A 17,496-nucleotide genomic window follows, 5' to 3' on the forward strand; every position below is an offset into this window, starting at 1 on the left:
CTGCAGAGTTAGGAACCAGTTACTCGATATTACGGCCCACATCAGAGACAAATCATCACACCCCCTGCACAAGCACGGCCCCAGACCAGGGCAGCACCTCCTGCAGGCTCCTACTGCATGAAGTGAAGGGCCATGAACATTTGCCAGCACAGTATAGCCCTCCAGGACGTGCAATCCCAGCCACTGGAGAACCAGAACAATGCTGCAAATGTATAGGTTCTAAACATCAGTACTGTGAGCTCTAGGAAGTGCCTGTTGGGACAAATGCTGTGCAGGAAGGTTTACTGAGATTTTTAAAGTGAGTTAAAAAATGAGATGATTTTCACACTCCAAAATAAATGTCAAAAGTTCAGAGTAAAACAAGGATGAACACCAGAGCAATTTTTATACATATATTGTTTTCATTTCTTTAGCTTCCTCAGCCTTTCCTTTAACCTGTTTCATAATTAAAAATTAACAAAGTGATAGATCTTGTCTAGAAGGACTGTGTGGAAAACAAACAAATCTAAATTATGCAAGAGCTTAGCTAGTAACTTTTACCAGTAAAAGAGAATAAAAAAAATAAAGAGGAGGGTCATTTCCCTTCTTCCTTCCTTTGGGCACGTGCACAACCTGATTACAGAAGGACACAGACAAATGAATAAATAGGTAGTGGTGTGTGACAGGAGATGCATGTGATGTGCTGAGAAAAGCTAAAGGAATGCAAGAGTTCAGCATATTTGTAAAGGTATTTTAGTTAAAACATGGAGATGAGCAGGAAACATAAAACAGAAATAGCCAACTCTTAATAATTGTATGAAGTCACATCTCCTTGCCATAAACCCCAGACACCTCTCTACATTTCCTCTCTCTAGCAGTCAGTCTGCTCTGAGGAGAGAAGGGTGAACCAGCTTCCCCTGCAGCCTGATCAGGGGAGGTCCCCACTCTGCTCCCTGTGACAGTGATGCCCTCCCCAGAAAACAGAAACCTCCACGTGCTCAACTTCCCACAGCCGGCACTGCACCCATCCTGTGCATGGACTGAAGGAAGGCAACAGAAACTATCTCATTAGCACAAATATGAACAAAGCAACCCCCAACAAACCAGACAGCTGACAAAGTAAAACCTGCCAGGCATTCTGATACCATCTGGAGGGAGTTACTTTAGCTATAAACAGAATTTGGCTAGATCCAAAAATCCCTTTCAACTCATTTTCAGAAAAAGTCCATTCACCCATTTGAAACAGGCTGACTGAAGCTCTGGAGTGGGAGGCAAACACTGATGTACAGGCAGGAACAACAGCTGAGCTCTGTGTGTGCTGCTGACAACAACCACTGGTAGGGTGGAATGGAGAAACTGGAAAAAAGGTCTTGGTTTCAGCAAAATTTAAATGTTGGTAGAAAAAGGCTTCTATGTTTTTATTGAAAAACTCCCAGTAAAGTAAGAATACTGACACAATTATCGCAGTATCATGAGGAATGTTCTCTAGTGAGATACTTCATTATATATGCAAGGTAAGGTGAGGTAAGAATAGAACTGTGAAAGAGGTAGGAAACAAAACCGCATTTACTCTCCCTTACTGGGAAAACTCCAGCAGAATTATGATGAAGTACTGAAAATGCAGATTTGTACTAAGAAATTTTTACCACACTCTGCTGGCGTGGTCAGGAACAGCATGAAGTAAACCAAACTAATCCCACAGAACAGACAAGTAGAGATGCAGTGCTTAAGTCAATGGAGTTGTCTTTAGATTTACACTGTAGAATGCAGCCTAATCCCTATGAGGTTGATTCTCTTCATGGAATCACTGAATCAGTAAGGCTGAAAAAGACCTCTGAGATCAACAAGTTCACCACTAATCCACCTCCTCAAGTGCCACATGCCCATGTTTCTTGAGCACTTCCAGGGATGGTGACTCCACCACTGCCTTGGGCAGCCTGTGCCAGTGCTTGACAACCCTTTCAGTGAAGAAATTTTTTCCAATATCTAATCTAAATGTGAGGCCATTTCCTCTATCCAGTCCCCCTTTACCTGGGAGAAGAGCCTGGCACCAAGTGTCCTGCTGCCTCTGGATATGGTTTACTTAAGGCAGGTCCAAAACTGAGCACTACATTATGCTTAAAGGGAGAGGCAGGAGCTTTGCATCCAACACCTGAATGCAGGGCCTGGGTATCACTGGCCTGGGGTAAGAGTCTGGGCTGGGAAAGCACAACCTTCTTTTCCTTAGTTAGACTGGACATACTGGATACTGGAAGGCAAACCATTTGCTTCATGAAGCACATGGAATAACTGACCGCTTGGGAGCAAAGACACACCTAAGAAACATGGAGAACATCCCCTCTGTAAATGAGCTGTGGCCTTTGCCTCACTGGAGCTGTGTATTAGAAGCAGGAGGCGTGTGGCCAGTGAAGAATACTGATGTCCAAGGCTGACAGAGCGCTGCTAATTAATCTTGTCACGACCTTTCTGCAGTCACTTCACACTCCCATTCACACTTCCAATCCCTGCCAGCAAAGAGCAGCCTCTAATGATTGCTGTGGAACTTTGTATATAGGATGCTTCTGGGAATTCCAAACCACTCCAGCCATAGGTGCATGGTGCATGCATGAGGGGGAGAAGAAGGGAAGGAAAGACAGGAGGTAAAAGTCATTGGGGTTTTTATGGTTTTCGTTTCTTGGTGCTTTTTTTTAAACTACATAATAATTCCTGTAATTAACATCCTAGAAAGTTCCTCCAAATTACGTTTTGGATGCCACCTTGTCTGAAGTATCCAAAGTCAACCCTAACTCAGTGTTTTCAGGCCTCACTGTGCCTGCCTGAGCAATACTCCCTGCAGCTGGATACTTCTCTGGCATACCTGGATGGTGTCCTGGTAGACTCCTGCTTTTGGCTGCCAAGGAAACATCAAAATGCTGGGTAAAAGGACTATGGGAACGTAGATCTCCACATCCTGCTGATTTCGCACTGGAACTGGTAAGGTATGAACACCTCCATCCTGCAAAATGCAAGAGCACAGTGTTAAAAATAGCACCACAGAGCTTCCCAGAGTTAATCTTAGTCCTTTTGTACAGAAAAGTCCTTGAAAACATCTCAGGAGGGAAAACTATTTAGGATCACTTGTGAACAGTTACTTGTGAGCAACCAGATCCTGGCAGCAAGGTGTGCTACAGTCTTAAATGAGTGCTATAGCTATGGAGATATAGGAGCCCATATTAATTTAAAAGGCTAACTGCGAGAAGAAATACACTCTTTCACTACCCCTTTTTTGAGACCTCATCTGGAGAACCAATCTGGAGAGCTGACACCTGCATTTACTCTTTGCTCATCCCACTCTGCAGCAGATGAGAACAAAATTCAGCCTGAAAAACCCATTCCTCAACCCCCCCAAACACTGGCCTTTACAGATCTGCTGTCACTGTACTGCCATAACCCTCTGGCACAACACACTGTCACTGTAGTTCTGAAAGAAAACAGCTCTCAGTGGATCCCATTCCATTGAAGAGAATTTCTCTGACACAGAGAATGACCATGGCTTATTAAATTCAAGGATCTGCTAAATCTTACTCAAGGAATCACTAAAATGATTTCACAGCAAATGGGTTGAAGTGTTGAAGTTTCAAGCAAAAGCAACTCACTTCCACACCACGTGCCCTAGTTAGCCACACATTCAGCAACCTGCCCAACCAGCAGAAAGTTAATGATTATTAATTTGGAGAGATGTGCAGGCTGATACATTTGGCAGATTGTCATTCCAGCGTTTAAAGTCACTTACCAATTGATAGCAAACTTCCCCAATGTAACTGACTGCAGAACAAGGCCAGGGTATGAGAGTGATGATCCTACCACAATAAAGTGTAAAATTCCCTCAGCCTGTGAGAGGCCCCTTGCCCAGCACAAGGATCTGCCACGAGAAAAGAAATCAGTGCTGTGCACCACTGCCTTAACAGGAGTTTGCCACATGCTCGGGAGCAAAATCCCACAGTCTTTATTTAAGCAAATCCTCTGTTGACTCAATTGACAGTTTTCATGAAGAAAGGATTTTAGAACTTGGTTCTTTATCTGTTCAAACAAAGACAGCTCAGACCCACGTAATTCTTAGGCTTCCTTTTGCTATGAAGTCACTACTGCACAGCTCAATTACTTTCAGGCCTACCAGTGAAGAAGAGTTTTCACAAAGACACACCTGATCAACTACTGATGTCAGTGCAGCATCAATCGTGGTCAGACCCGCCTTTACTGCCTTCACATAGTGATAGGATCCATTCAGAGATGACTGCAGCACCTCAAAGTATTCTTTGGACAGCTCTGTAGTAATTCTGATGTTCTAAAACCAGAATATGAAATAGAAATTGCCCCAGGTAACTGACATCAATACTGGACAGAAAGCCATAAGCATACAACAACAAATCAATGAGTAAACCATTATTTAATAACATAGTTACAAGAAACATTGCTGAAACTGATTAGAATTTTCCCTATGAAAAGTTTGTCTTTCAGTAAGACTTTACCTTTAGACACAGCATTAACTCCACAGAAAGTTTTCTTTTTTAAATTATCAGCAACATGTAACTTAACATGAAAGTACCAATATTCATACCACTAAATATTTATACCACTAATTTCTTAATTTTGTCCTTCTTAAACACAAAAGAACACATAAATGCGTGTTTAAAAACGGCACACTGCTGAGCTCTACCTCAAACTGAGATCTGTACCCCAAAAAGCAAGTGTGAGCAAATAAATTAACATTCCCATATCTGCGATATTCTGAAAAGCAATAGTTTAATAAAATTTTTCTTGCACATGAACTATTTAGTTTTCTTTATGGTTTTTTAAGAACTGTGTACATTTGGTACCTAGTATATAGAACTTAGGACAAAGTTCTCCCCTGTGAGGGTGGTGAGGCCCTGGCACAGGTTGCCCAGAGAAGCTGCGGCTTCCCCTGGATCCCTGGCAGTGTCCAAGGCCAGGCTGGACAGGGCTTGGTGCAACCTGGGACAGTGGGAGGAGTCCCTGGGCATGGCAGGGGGTCGGAGTGGATGATTTAAGGTTGCTCCAAGCCCCATCAAACTCCTTCTGTTTCTTCCCACAGCACTTAAGACTCCAATAATTTCCAATGAATCACCCAGAGTGCTTCATTTTCAAAAAGTAACAACAACAGAACAAATGGAAATAAGGAAAAGGCAAGAAACAACATGCTTTTCACTGTCCTGTCTCAATGTAAATAAGACACCACTCAAATAATTTCAAAGCAACTCAGGATTTAGGAGACAGTCACTGAAAAGTATATAAACATTTCAACTTACATCAGATAAATACACTTTATTGCTTGATTTATCATACACGTCAATTGTAATTTCATAAAGCCTGCCCGTTTCCAGGACCCATCTGTCACCTGGATGAACTGTAAATCCTGCAAAACAGGAAATATTGAACAACACAAACCAACAGCCTCTTTATGTAATGGAGAAAAGCATTTTGCTTCTGGTGCCCACACTCTGCAGATGAACATTCATTATTTTAAACTGCTGACTACAGAGATAAAAGAAAATACATAGAACCAATTTCACATTGAGCTCCTTTTATGAATAAAATTACTTTTCTGTGAAAACTAACACAAGAAAAGGAAGCGTGGCTATACACCATGAAAATCACAGAAACAAGGCAAGAAATTGCATTAAGCAATCGATACCAACCCAAATATGCAGGTTGTACCACATAAACAGTGCTGTTGGGCAGCCTGGACACCCCCTGCATGCGGATACCTGAGGTCTCAGTAAAGGAACAGAAAAGTTTAGTAAAAGTCAAGTCAAGATCAGCATTTTCCTAGGACTCCTTGGCTATTTTAAAGCTAATAGTGCACTGCAAATAAACATTACCCCCATTTCACTGCAAGACAGTGAGCACTTTGAAAAGATTTCAATAGAGGATATAATGATTGAAATATTAAAATTAAAGAAAGCCCCATCACATTTCTACAGTGACTGAGGGGAACAGACATGATTTAAGTGATCTTCTGCCAACCTAATTTGTTAAAACCTTTCAAGGCATCAAACAGCTCTGCTGAGACTCAATTCACAGCAGTGCTGCTTTTCCATGGCTCCACCAGTGCTCCTGATTTCCAAATTCTTGGTACAAATGAGGATAACTTTATCTTTTTGGGTTGCAAAGGGTGGAAAGCTTGTCTCCTGCCACCAAGTCGTGGCTGGAAAAGCATTGCCCAGGAAGGATACTCTTGTGCACCAGGACGAGGTTGGTTTGCCCCTGCTGCAATGCAGTTACAGTGGATGTTGCCTGGTCCAGCTTGGCAACTGGCCGGGAAGAATCTCCCTTGGGATGAAGGATGTTGTTCTGGAGCTGCAGCTCGTACTGATCTGATGGCATCGTGATTTCTGCAGGTAAAACAAGGCAATGGATTAAACAATAAAAGCAGGTGTGGCAGTGTTTGGCTGCTGCTAATTATGGCTGATTATTTTTTATTGATGCCTAATGCACATATTAAATCAGTATTTTTAATGTCTTGTAAAAACAGCATTTCTGTCATCATATCAACACACACACACACAAAATCAGCTCCTTAGCAAACTTTAATATCTTTGAAACTGCAATTCCCAGCTAATATCATCTCACTATTTAGACCTCATATCCAACTGATTTCCAGCTTCAAAAGAAGAATAAAAGACAAAAGGGAAAAAACCGAAAAAAGGAGAGAGGAGAGAAAACTCAAGGTACTGCACTTTTAAATGGGCATAAAGCCAGCTAACCCACATTCATAAAGGCTTCACTTCATGGAGCAAATCCATTTGCCAATAAAACATTTTCTGTTAGAAAAGTTACAAATCTAAATTTAAGTAAGAAAGTCAGTCAGTTCCTTAGTGACTGTGAACATCTAAAATGACAGTGTTAGCTCCAATTTTAAGTTACCCTTGTCTTTACATCCTTGACAAATCTGCAAGAGTATATTCTTAACAGTCACAATTTTTTTTGACTGAAAGAACTAAACAGCTGTATCATTGTATGCCTAAGGAAAACAGTATTAAATATTAATGAAGTAGTTTAAACACAATTAAAAATTTCTCAGCAGTTAAAAATTCACACGAAGCATTAAAAAATAAAAGTAAGAGAGAACAGAACAAACCTGTGATCTTCCCTTGCCTCTGTTTCTGAACTCTGTACTGAATTGATGTTCCTACCAGAAGATAGATGTCATATACAGGATCTAAAAGGATGTTTTCCAAAATAAGCAATCTGACTTCTGCAGGGTGCACATCCTATTGATGGAGCAGGAAAAAAAAGGAAAAGTAACCACATTTAAAGCAGCTCATTAGTTTGAAACAGACCATGCAGCAGGAACTTAGAATCTAGAAGTGAAAAACATTACTTGCTGCTATTGGCTATTTATTTTCCTCTTGAATTTTGTCACAACAGGGCAATGTAAGGGACAGTGAAAGATAAAGAGATTTTTCCATAAAGAAGAAAATATCATATCTGTATGAAGATCATTTTTGAGAACACAGAAAAACTTAAGACAGATGCTCAATGATCATTCAGACATTCAGAAATCCATCTTCCCCACCCACTGTAAAACATGGCACCTCCAGACAGCATCTCCATTTTAACTTCACTGAGGAATCTGCATCCAGCTCACTGGTCTATTAAATCAGGAATACAACAGGTAATTGTATGAATTCTCTCACAATTGTTTGAGGGATGTTCACTGAAAATGTGCAGCCTGGCAGCAGTGAAAGATTGAAAGGAACTACTAACCAGAAAAAATTGCAAACAGAACAATATTATTTCAATTTCTCTCACAGTATCCACTCAAAACTAACTGAGAAATATAAACATTAAACCAGAAAACTAACCTAGCTACAAGCATTCAAAAAAGAAAAAGTCAGACTGATATAGAGTATGTACATGTATTCAGTACAATTAAACAGAACTAAACTAGATTTTGTAACAAAATCACAATTCTTAATATCCACCACTACCTGTGGCACCTTATCAGTGCTCCATACGTGAAGCTAATATTTTAGTAGAACACTTTCTAACACTAAGGTTCAGATAACCAAAGGCCATTCTGCTTTAAGCAGAAACACACAATACAAAATATAGCAACACAAATCTGCAAAACCAGACTGAAGACATGAGATGAACTTCAGAAAACCCCCATTTTATAGAGGGCCTTTTTTAAGGTGCAGTAGCAAGCTGATAAATAAAATATAATAAACACAGGTGTTTGTAAAAGCTATTAAGAGAAAAAGCAACTCTGTTTGCAGAATGAAACGTAAATCTCAGTGAGGCCAAGTTACAAAGACAGAACCATTCCAGATCTCCACAGCAGCTGGGAAGACCACCCAGCATTGAACCTGAACACTCTGGTAGCTCTGACATTCAAACCTCAAAGCTCTTCCCTGGAAGCTAGAACCTCATGAGGTAGAACTGAATCTAAGGAAGTATTCATATGACACTCATTTCAAGCACAATAGGAAATAAAAATATTTCTAACAGAGAAAACCTTGTTCTAGATATTTATTTATTGAGAAAAAAGAACTGCTCTTGTTGGTTCCTTTTTTAAAAGGTCTAAAGGGCCAATGCAATGATTCTAGTTGCATGTACAGTATGAATAACAGGAAAACTTAAATTGTACAAAAGCACTGGGAGTGCATTCCTCTGCCACCTTCTGTCACAGGTTTAGAAATTATCTCTGGCCCATGCTCTGTCCTGGCCTGGATCACTGCACCAAACTCCAGCCTTCCCAGGGTGTCATTTCTTGTGATGTGAGCTACAGAGTCAACCCAGTACGACAGAGGTGCAGCACCAACATCCACAATGCAAACACGCAGCATTCCTGAAACACCAGGCTATAAGATTAAATATTTAAAAAAAAAAAAAGGGATGAATTAAAGTTTCTTACCTTATAGATGCTTTCCTGTAGTCTTGCTTTTAATTTAGAACTCCCTGTTTTCATTCCAGACACCAGAATGGTATCTCCTTGCTTGGCAACTTTTTCCATCTCCAATATATAGGAAGGTGGGATGTAAGTGGATTCTAAGAACTTGAGTATACTGAAAGGTGAATCAAGAAGTGCACAGAAAATTGTTAACCAACCTTTGCAAACCCACAGAGAAACACCACCAGCATCTATTCCCAGCCACTTCCATTTTTAAGCCAATTTAAGATGTTTGCTTGGGCCCAGATATCCAAATTTTACTCATTCTCTGAGGTATCTGCAGCTAATTTCTGTGACAGATAAAGTTTGTTTGAAGCCTCCTTGTGAGCTATCAGAAGACTGCACATGTTGTCTACAATGACCCCTCCAGTTTGTACAGGAAGTGAGACTGCAAAAATTCTCTATATTGTAGAACAACTGATGTGCCAGACCCCAAGCTTATGTTTATGAAAGCAACAGCCCAACAAACCCAGAATGCAACTTTGACCCCTCTCTTAAAAAGCCAGGATGCATTTAATGACTATGAAAATAATCTACAAGCACAACACTTGTAGTAAATGTTATACATTTCAATAAGAAGTGACAATAGAGGGAAGGAATTGGTCATGAATGGGTAATTGACAGGAAGTGGAAAGAGGGACATGTGTTAACTGGGTGCCACCTTCTGTATGCACACCGTCTGCTTGGCTTTATGTGCACTTTCACAGCGAATCAGTAAAGCCATATGGAGAACAGCTATGGATATTCACATATTTATGACAATTTATAATTTATTTTGCAAAGCTGTACCACCATTAGAATATTTTTATGTTATCATAGTTGGGCTAACAGTAGAGCATATATCAATATTAGTTTGGTAAAAATCACATCAGCAAATAGTAATACTGAAAGAAAAAGCTCGCTCCATATGGACTAGGAATTTCATAGCCATCCCACTAAGCCATTCATTCTGGCTCTCGCTCATACCTGCAGCTTCAGGTGTATAATGGGCTCAACAGGCTTTCCCCACCTAATGCTGGGGGCTTTCTTCTCAAAGGCCACAACATTAGAATTTGAGTTTATGCAGTAGTGAAGTCTTGTTTGCCCCCCCCCACCCTATTTGCAGTGTATTTGGAATCTAGGTTTGAGGGTGGAAGTTGCCTGTTAACCTTTCTGCTCTGTAGGAGAACTGGTTTCCCCATAGGGAATCATCATATGAACAAAGCCAAATCCTTCACAGGCAGGTATCATTTCCTAGATTATTTTATGCCTCTCAATTTACCTACAGAACCTGTTTTCTGGACAAAACGTAAGCCTCTGCTGCATGAGTTTGAATCTATTTCATGTAAGGGAATTTTTGGCTGAAGTTGTACTCAACAAGTGTCTGTAAACTGTTTTGTGAGAAAAAAACATGTTTTCTATGTTTGCAGACTGGTCAAATTCCTTTATATCAGGGACACATTTTTTCTACCAACATTCATGGTGAGCAAAGTCAAAATTCACCACGGCATAAAACACAGTTAATACTAACATATTGCTGCTAAATAACAGGATCCTGGTGTGCTGAGACCAAATGGTGACAGTGCAAAGATAGAACTCTTGGAGTCCAAATTGAAAAATATCCCATTAAGCCACTGATAAGCAGCCTTCAATTCTGGTTAGCTTGGTAAGGGTGGAAACTCAAATTTCTGTCTGAAGCCACAGGGGGTCAGAACAATGAAGTCACCACTGTAAAACTACATTTTTATTAGGCACATGCCTAATAAATAATAATTGAAAAAACAATATCATCAAAACACAGGCCAAAGATGGTCTGGTGTCAAATATAGGAAGGAAAATAAACTTTAAAAGAAATAATCGTAAGAGTCTGAATTTTATCCCTGCCACAAGCAAGCTTTCTGACTTTTGGGCATGAACCCCACCTCCATTAATGAAGAAAATATTTCCTTATTATCCAGAAATGCTTTTGAAAAACACTATCATGGGTGAGTTGAAAAGCACTTCCAAGATCTTTGGATAGAATTTTCCACAAAACACAGCACTTCTAAATTCCAGTTAACTTAAGTCTGTGAGTCAATACAGATTATGAACCCAGAACCTAATTTTTAAGCAAGTGCTTAAACACTCACTGCTCTGTCTGAAAGACAATATATTGAATATCTTTAATTCAATTATTTCACCCAGCCCTGCAAGCTGTATCTGGCTCACAGGCAGGCACTTGGCCCATGCCAATTTGAAGGTTAGTTACCTTCAAAACTATTTCTACCCCAGAACTAAGTGTCCACTGACACCTGACATTCTTCAAGTTCAGAAAGCTTCTTTCTGAAATGGGACTCTTTTTTTCCTTACAAAAAAAGCTAAAAATAAAACTCTGCTGAAATCCTGAGATACCAATCTTATCGATAAACCTTCCTTTTGCATGAGATGTTTCTGCAAGATCAACAACTGCATCTATTTATTTCCAATTATTGCATTAGAACTACCAGAGCTGGTCATTAACACTATCAATTAAATTAAATTGAGATGAAAGTGCCCAGGCTGTCGAGTAGGTAGACACTTAAAAAAACCCAATCTGAAACAACTAACCCTTAAGCATTATTAGTTTAGGCATCAGTTCAGTGAGCTGCCTAGATGTGGGGAAATAATCCAACTGAACAGACATGACACTTTAGAGACCCAATGAAATGACTTTACCGCAGCGCGTTGTGGGAGTCTGAGAAGCCATCGGCCTCTGGGTCCTTCACTACTGTCCAGTCAAACACCAACCCTGCCAAGGTGCTGAAAGTGTTTCCTGCAAATCAAATAACCAGCTTAAAACAAAAACAGAGAACAAGCATAGTGTCTTCCTGGAACATAAACCATCACTTATTTCTCTAAGAAGTTTCTCTTTCTTATCCCTACAAGAAGAACAATTGGTATTTAGTCAAAAACCACCACCTAGCTTGCTTTTCTATCTTCTTTTCATTCCACAGTGTTCTCCACAGAGCCCATGAGATGGGAGCAGCTGTCCCCACCTCTCTTCCATTTGTCAGCCCCCACCATCTCCCTTCCTTTTTGATTACAAACACCTTTACTATTTCTTGGATATGAGCAAGACATGAAAAATGCTGCCAAACAGCCTTTCATTTTGAAACAATGCAGATCTGAGATCCCATTTGTATGACTTGAGCTCACAGCAACAATGAACTGCACTTTACATACACATCATTTTGGGTTTGAGTGCAACCATGATTTGTCCATAACAGTGGTAAATCTTTACTCAAATGACTCAGACTGAGCACTTAATTTCTATAAACTCTGAAACACCAGAACAGGAAAAAGTGTAAATTTTAAAAAGGAACAGAAAGGAATAAACCGGCTGAAAACAAAGATTTGCCACAATTTCATTAAGGTGTAATGAGCTGCTAATCTGAAGGATCTTTCAATCTTTAAGATGAGTCTTGCTCTGAATTTCAGTGTCCACTGGCACAAACAAATATGAAACAGAAATCCCAGTATCTTAAGGTATATTTTAACTTGTGTTACTTGCTTGGACATTTAAACCTGTATTAATAAAGAATCAATGCAAAACTATTATTGAATTCTTATGCTTAAAGGTGATGACATTTTTAAGCCACAAAAATATTTTAAGCAAGTCAACATAATGCACAGGCTATGTTATTTCTCCCATCGCTATACAGCTTGCTGCAGGTAGTTCCAAATCCCAGATAGGAATACACACACAAAACTCCAAACATACAAGGCATAGTAATTAAAATTGAGACCCAATGATTTAACATGCTTTGCAGTCTTTCTTTAATGATGAATGTTTTACCTTTAGACTCTTAGCCAAAGAAATGCAAATGCACATTTTTAAATCTTTCATTTAACTCACGTCTAGTTAAGTCATAATAAAATAACCTGAGCAAAAGTTCAGCAGATAAAAGAAAACAATATGGTTTTTCTCCCCTTCTACATTCTGTACATAATTTGGCCAAAGTGCTCCATGATCATGTTTATCTCTTGCATTAGTAATCTTTGAGAAGTAGCATTTGAGGATCAAGTTTGTGTTTGGAGTGGATTATTAAAAACATGTACAAAATGAATCTGTGGTAATGTAACTGATAAAAAAATACAGCTTAAGAAAAAATAATTGGAATATATGTGTGTACATATACATAAAAAATAAGGAAAGCAACTATTCTTGAAGATGTATCAAAACACACAGGAGTAGAATCATCAATATTAATGAATGGTCTGACCCATTCCGGTTGCAATAATGTGCAACACAAGATGCAGTAATTGTCATGAGCCCTAAACAAATGCTCCTTGGTACACCCCTAGGGCCCAATTAATACCTTTACAAAGCAGGGGACAAGCTGTGTCCCTGCACCACAGACACACAAGGCTCATCCACAGCACCCACTCTCCCTCTCACACAGGCTGCAGCACAGCCTTGACACCTGTTCTTGGTGCAACTTTGCAGCAAATCTAAGCACATTTTCTGCCAATATTCACTGAGCTGGATAATTACATTGATTTTTTCACCTTCCAAATATCAAAAAAGGCATTCAAAAGTGCCTCATTCAAGTTTCTCATTTTTCCTGAACAATGATGTCCTTCAATAAACTTGCCACTGCTATTAAAAGTGTGCCAAGAAAGTCCACGGAGAGTCCAATGTGTCCAAAAGTCTCCCAAGGATGGATCCCATGGCTATTTGGGTCAAAAGGAACAGATTTTCAAAGTTCTTGAATGTCTCATGGGCCCCTAAACCTAGATTAGGAAAATTAGAGCCTCTAACCAGCACCTGATTTAATTCACACCAATGAAACTCTCTTTGTGAGTTTTGAAGCACTGCTCCTGTTCACTCTGGCCTGGGTGGCTTCCAAGGCAAACTGCCCAAGCAGCACCCTTGAGTCTGCACAAACACCAAGCCAAGAATCCAGCATCACACATAGTACAAAAACAAATTTACTTTTCATTATTAACATATCACCATACTTCACCTGGCATTCATGGTTTACAAACACAGGTAGGATGGGCTTAGTGAGTACCCTAAACAATTAACCTTTTATAGCTGCTTGACACATTATTTCCTTTCAGTAGTTGTCTTAAAAATTTCTTTCTTGGTGTGTTATGTGTGCACAAAACTTGGCTGTCAAAAGCATGGAATACTTACGAGATCATGGTTCTTTTTCTGATGCTACAGACAGTACAAAAAGCTGAAGTTTTCTGCTCCTATTAATTAATGATGCATTCAGTCCAAAGGCACTGACTCTTAAGAGCCTAAATGGTGCCACTCAAAAGTGAATGTTTGTCTAGCAATTAACAGATAGGTGATTGATCTCCAACATCGCCTCTGAACTTGCTGTTGGTGATACCTGACTGATCTCACAAAAAAATGTCCTTTTCCAAAATTCTTTAGATTACCTCAGCTCAAAAGAAAAGAAAAAAAACAAAAAACAGACAACTTCACAATGTATAATCCAGAGAACGCCTTTAAAATTCTCCACTTGGTTTCTTGGTGTCACAAATAAAACCAGTGCATATATCAGACAGTTAGAACTTTCAATATAGATTTAAGCTCTTATGAACAAATCTCTTACCTTCTGAATCCAAAGCATGAATTTTGAGCTCCAGTGGTGAATCCTCTAGATAGAGCTCCCTCGTTGTGGACACAACTTGAATGCCATGAATTAAATCAACGATGGCATCACAGCGGAGCACTTGTCCAGTCACTTGAAAAGACATCAGAATAGAGCACAACACAAGAAATCACAACACTCGATGTGCTCATCAAAAGCAGCAACCATGATGCACCTCAAATTTAGCCAGTGACAGAAGACACTGAAGGAACTGAAACTTGGTCATGACCTCGATGAAGAAACTCCGGGTCAAATGGTGCCTCAGAAAGCAAGAAATACCGTTCCCTTCCTCACTGAACTTCAGAACACATCTGTAGAAACTCTCATTTCCATCTACACTGACAGTTACAGGCGTTGTCTCTGAGTGCTTATGCAGAGTTGCTACAGTGCCACTCTCTGACCTGGTTCATGTCCCAGAGAAATGTATGACTTTTACCCACAGACAATAAACCCCCATAAACTCCTTCTGTTAGTAACTGCAAGGTATTTAATTGACCATCTGGTTTTGCCTCTCTGGCACTATAAAACCTAACCAGGTATATTGTATGACAAACACAAAGGCAACTTCCAGCTTTCTCAAATGCAAAACATCTGAATTTGCATTAGTAATTTTTTAGTAAATACTTTTTTATATTTCAGTCACGCCCTCTATTTGTGGACTTTTGGGTTGGGTTTTTTTTAAGAATTACCTTTTTTCCTGGATGTATGATTAAAATCATTAACACTTATCTGAGGTAAACAGAAGTTAAAACCCACGCCCACGGAAAGTCTAAAATGACTGTGCATAGCAACGGAAATTGTCTGTGCACTCCTACATCTCTGCTTTGTTTCCAGGGGACACCAGGATGCCCATCAGAAGCAGAGGTTTGCTCAGCCAAGCCCAAACTTACACGTATCCTCCGCAGAGATGATGGTGGTGAGGCGCGTGGGCTGCGAGGAGCGCGCCTGGACCAGAGCCCTCTGCGAGCAGCGGCAGCCGTCCTGCCCCAGCGGCTCGATGCTCGCCACCTCCGGCCGCGTGGATGACCTGCGGGGTTGGGTTGTGTCAGCACACAGTCAAAGCTCTGCCTTAAAACACACCCAAACAACTCACTCGGGACACACAGTGTGGTCAGGAGCTGGGAAGAGCTGGATGGCAGCAGCTCCTCGAGGACTCCAGCCAAGATGAGTGTGGACTGAGGAAGGGGAAAGCCCAGGCCAGACAACCACAGTATTCTCACCATGGCAAGGTCACTGCTGAAGGTAATTCAGTCACTCTAGTCCTGTACCCAGCAGACCTGCAAAGCCTTTGGCCTGACTGTTGATTAGCTCTGAGGTGTGGAACAAGTGAAAACACATACAGAATACTGAAATAAAGGTGAAACACTTTTACCTAAAGTTCCATTCACCACTTGTAATTGCATTTTCAAAACAAGTTTGATACACAATTTTGAAAAAACTGGAACCTTTCCCTGATGGCAGACCATCACAATTAGGTACACTTGCTGTGCCAGCATCTCTGAACAACACGAAGAGACATTTTTTAACCAAGAAATTTAAGGACAAAAACTATTTAATCTGGTTAGCTGAAGCATGTAACACTGTGTAAAATATGCAATGTTGTATTATCAAGTTTGGTGCAATGTAAGCCTATATGGAATTTTGACCTAAAATTTATGAGTCTGTTACTTCCTGCTCTGACTCGCATGGCTTCTCTGCACACACGTTCTCCAGATATGGGCTGGTGGGAAGCTCACCAGGGATGTGGGCACGACACTGCCGGAACGACTGACTGGCTCAGAACAGCCAGGTGGGATGGGGAGGTGGGATGGGGGGGCGGGACGGGAACAGGGAGAGCTCTGTGTAGGTGGGACAGTCACTGCTCCACCCCCCAACCCCCTGAGCCTTGCTCAGCCTCTGCTCCACACTGGCACGGTGGGGGTGACCCGAAATATCCGAGTGACCCATGGCGGGCTGGGAGCCCCGAAACGGCGCCGTGCAACAGGCGTGAGCCCGGGACACAGTAAAGCACAGACGAGCAGGGAAAAAGACAGCGACACGTGTGGTCAGGGGCCGCCTGCTGCCCGGGGCTGACACGGAGCTGAGACCACGCTGCATCGCAGCGGGGGTGACTACATACCTTTCTCTTTCTTAAGTTTTTGTTCTCGAAATACGTTGTAAGCCACACTAAAAAATTCCAGTCAGTGCCTTGTTAAGTGCCTTGTGGTGTCTGGATAAATTAAAGTTTGTTAAGTGCCTTACTTTGGGTGTTGTTTTAAAGTTTGCCAAGTACCTTATTCTACCTTAATGTTCTGAAGTTTGCAAGTAAAAGTTTAAATCGACCCCCCTGAGAATTTTGTTGCTTCTCCTGCTCAGTGCCCAGAGTGAATCCAAGAGCCTTCCCCCTAAACCCATGGACTGGGCCAGGGCATTACAGAGTGGAGCCCAGCTCCCCCTTCCCCTGTGCCAAAAACGTCAAGATAAAACAACAAAACCAAAAAGTTGGAAGAGTTATTATTATAAAACCAAACCTCTTGAAATTAAATTTGAGATAGCAGCAATATACATCCGATGACTAAATGCAGAGCCGGTGAAATATTCCAGCGGCCCCTGCTAACCGCTGCGGACCGTCAGCCCTGTGGCCGGGCCGTGCTGGAGGAGTGGGTGGCTCCCTGCTGCTCCTCCCCAGCCGGGCTCACACAGCCCGCAGCTGGGCACGGTGAGAGGCAGGGGCAGCCCGGCCTGCTGCTCAGAGCCAGCACCGGGAGCCGCTCGGGAATCAGCGCCCGAAATAGCCGCCGCTGTGTGCTCGGGGAGCCGGGGTCACAGCTCGCTCACAAGGGCCCTTTGAAGGATTAAAACAATGACAGCAAGCACTGGCGGGGGACAAAGCTGCTCGGGAATTGCTTCTCCGGATGATTAGAGCAGGCTCTGATGAAAACACTGCACTATATGGTAAATGCAATCTACACCGGGCACTGG

At 41.2% G+C, this 17,496-nt stretch overlaps 1 protein-coding gene across 2 annotated transcripts in view; it reads right to left on the reverse strand.

Annotated features, from left to right (window-relative positions):
• NUP210 (nucleoporin 210) overlaps positions 1 to 17,496 on the reverse strand; it is a 62,606-nt gene that overhangs the window by 37,579 nt on the left and 7,531 nt on the right. For both annotated transcript variants that reach the window (XM_085073098.1, XM_085073099.1), the window contains exons 2-11: positions 15,426 to 15,562; positions 14,497 to 14,628; positions 11,606 to 11,702; positions 8,897 to 9,047; positions 7,118 to 7,250; positions 6,213 to 6,371; positions 5,676 to 5,744; positions 5,286 to 5,392; positions 4,163 to 4,303; positions 2,837 to 2,974 (exon numbers count right to left, since the gene is read on the reverse strand). In XM_085073098.1, coding sequence (XP_084929224.1) covers positions 2,837 to 2,974; positions 4,163 to 4,303; positions 5,286 to 5,392; positions 5,676 to 5,744; positions 6,213 to 6,371; positions 7,118 to 7,250; positions 8,897 to 9,047; positions 11,606 to 11,702; positions 14,497 to 14,628; positions 15,426 to 15,562 — 1,264 coding nt within the window. The remainder of the gene's footprint in view (positions 1 to 2,836; positions 2,975 to 4,162; positions 4,304 to 5,285; positions 5,393 to 5,675; positions 5,745 to 6,212; positions 6,372 to 7,117; positions 7,251 to 8,896; positions 9,048 to 11,605; positions 11,703 to 14,496; positions 14,629 to 15,425; positions 15,563 to 17,496) is intronic.

Source organism: Lichenostomus cassidix, chromosome 12, assembly GCF_008360975.1.
Source record: "Lichenostomus cassidix isolate B80296 chromosome 12, HeHo_3.0, whole genome shotgun sequence".
In the NCBI taxonomy this organism is placed as follows: domain Eukaryota; kingdom Metazoa; phylum Chordata; class Aves; order Passeriformes; family Meliphagidae; genus Lichenostomus; species Lichenostomus cassidix.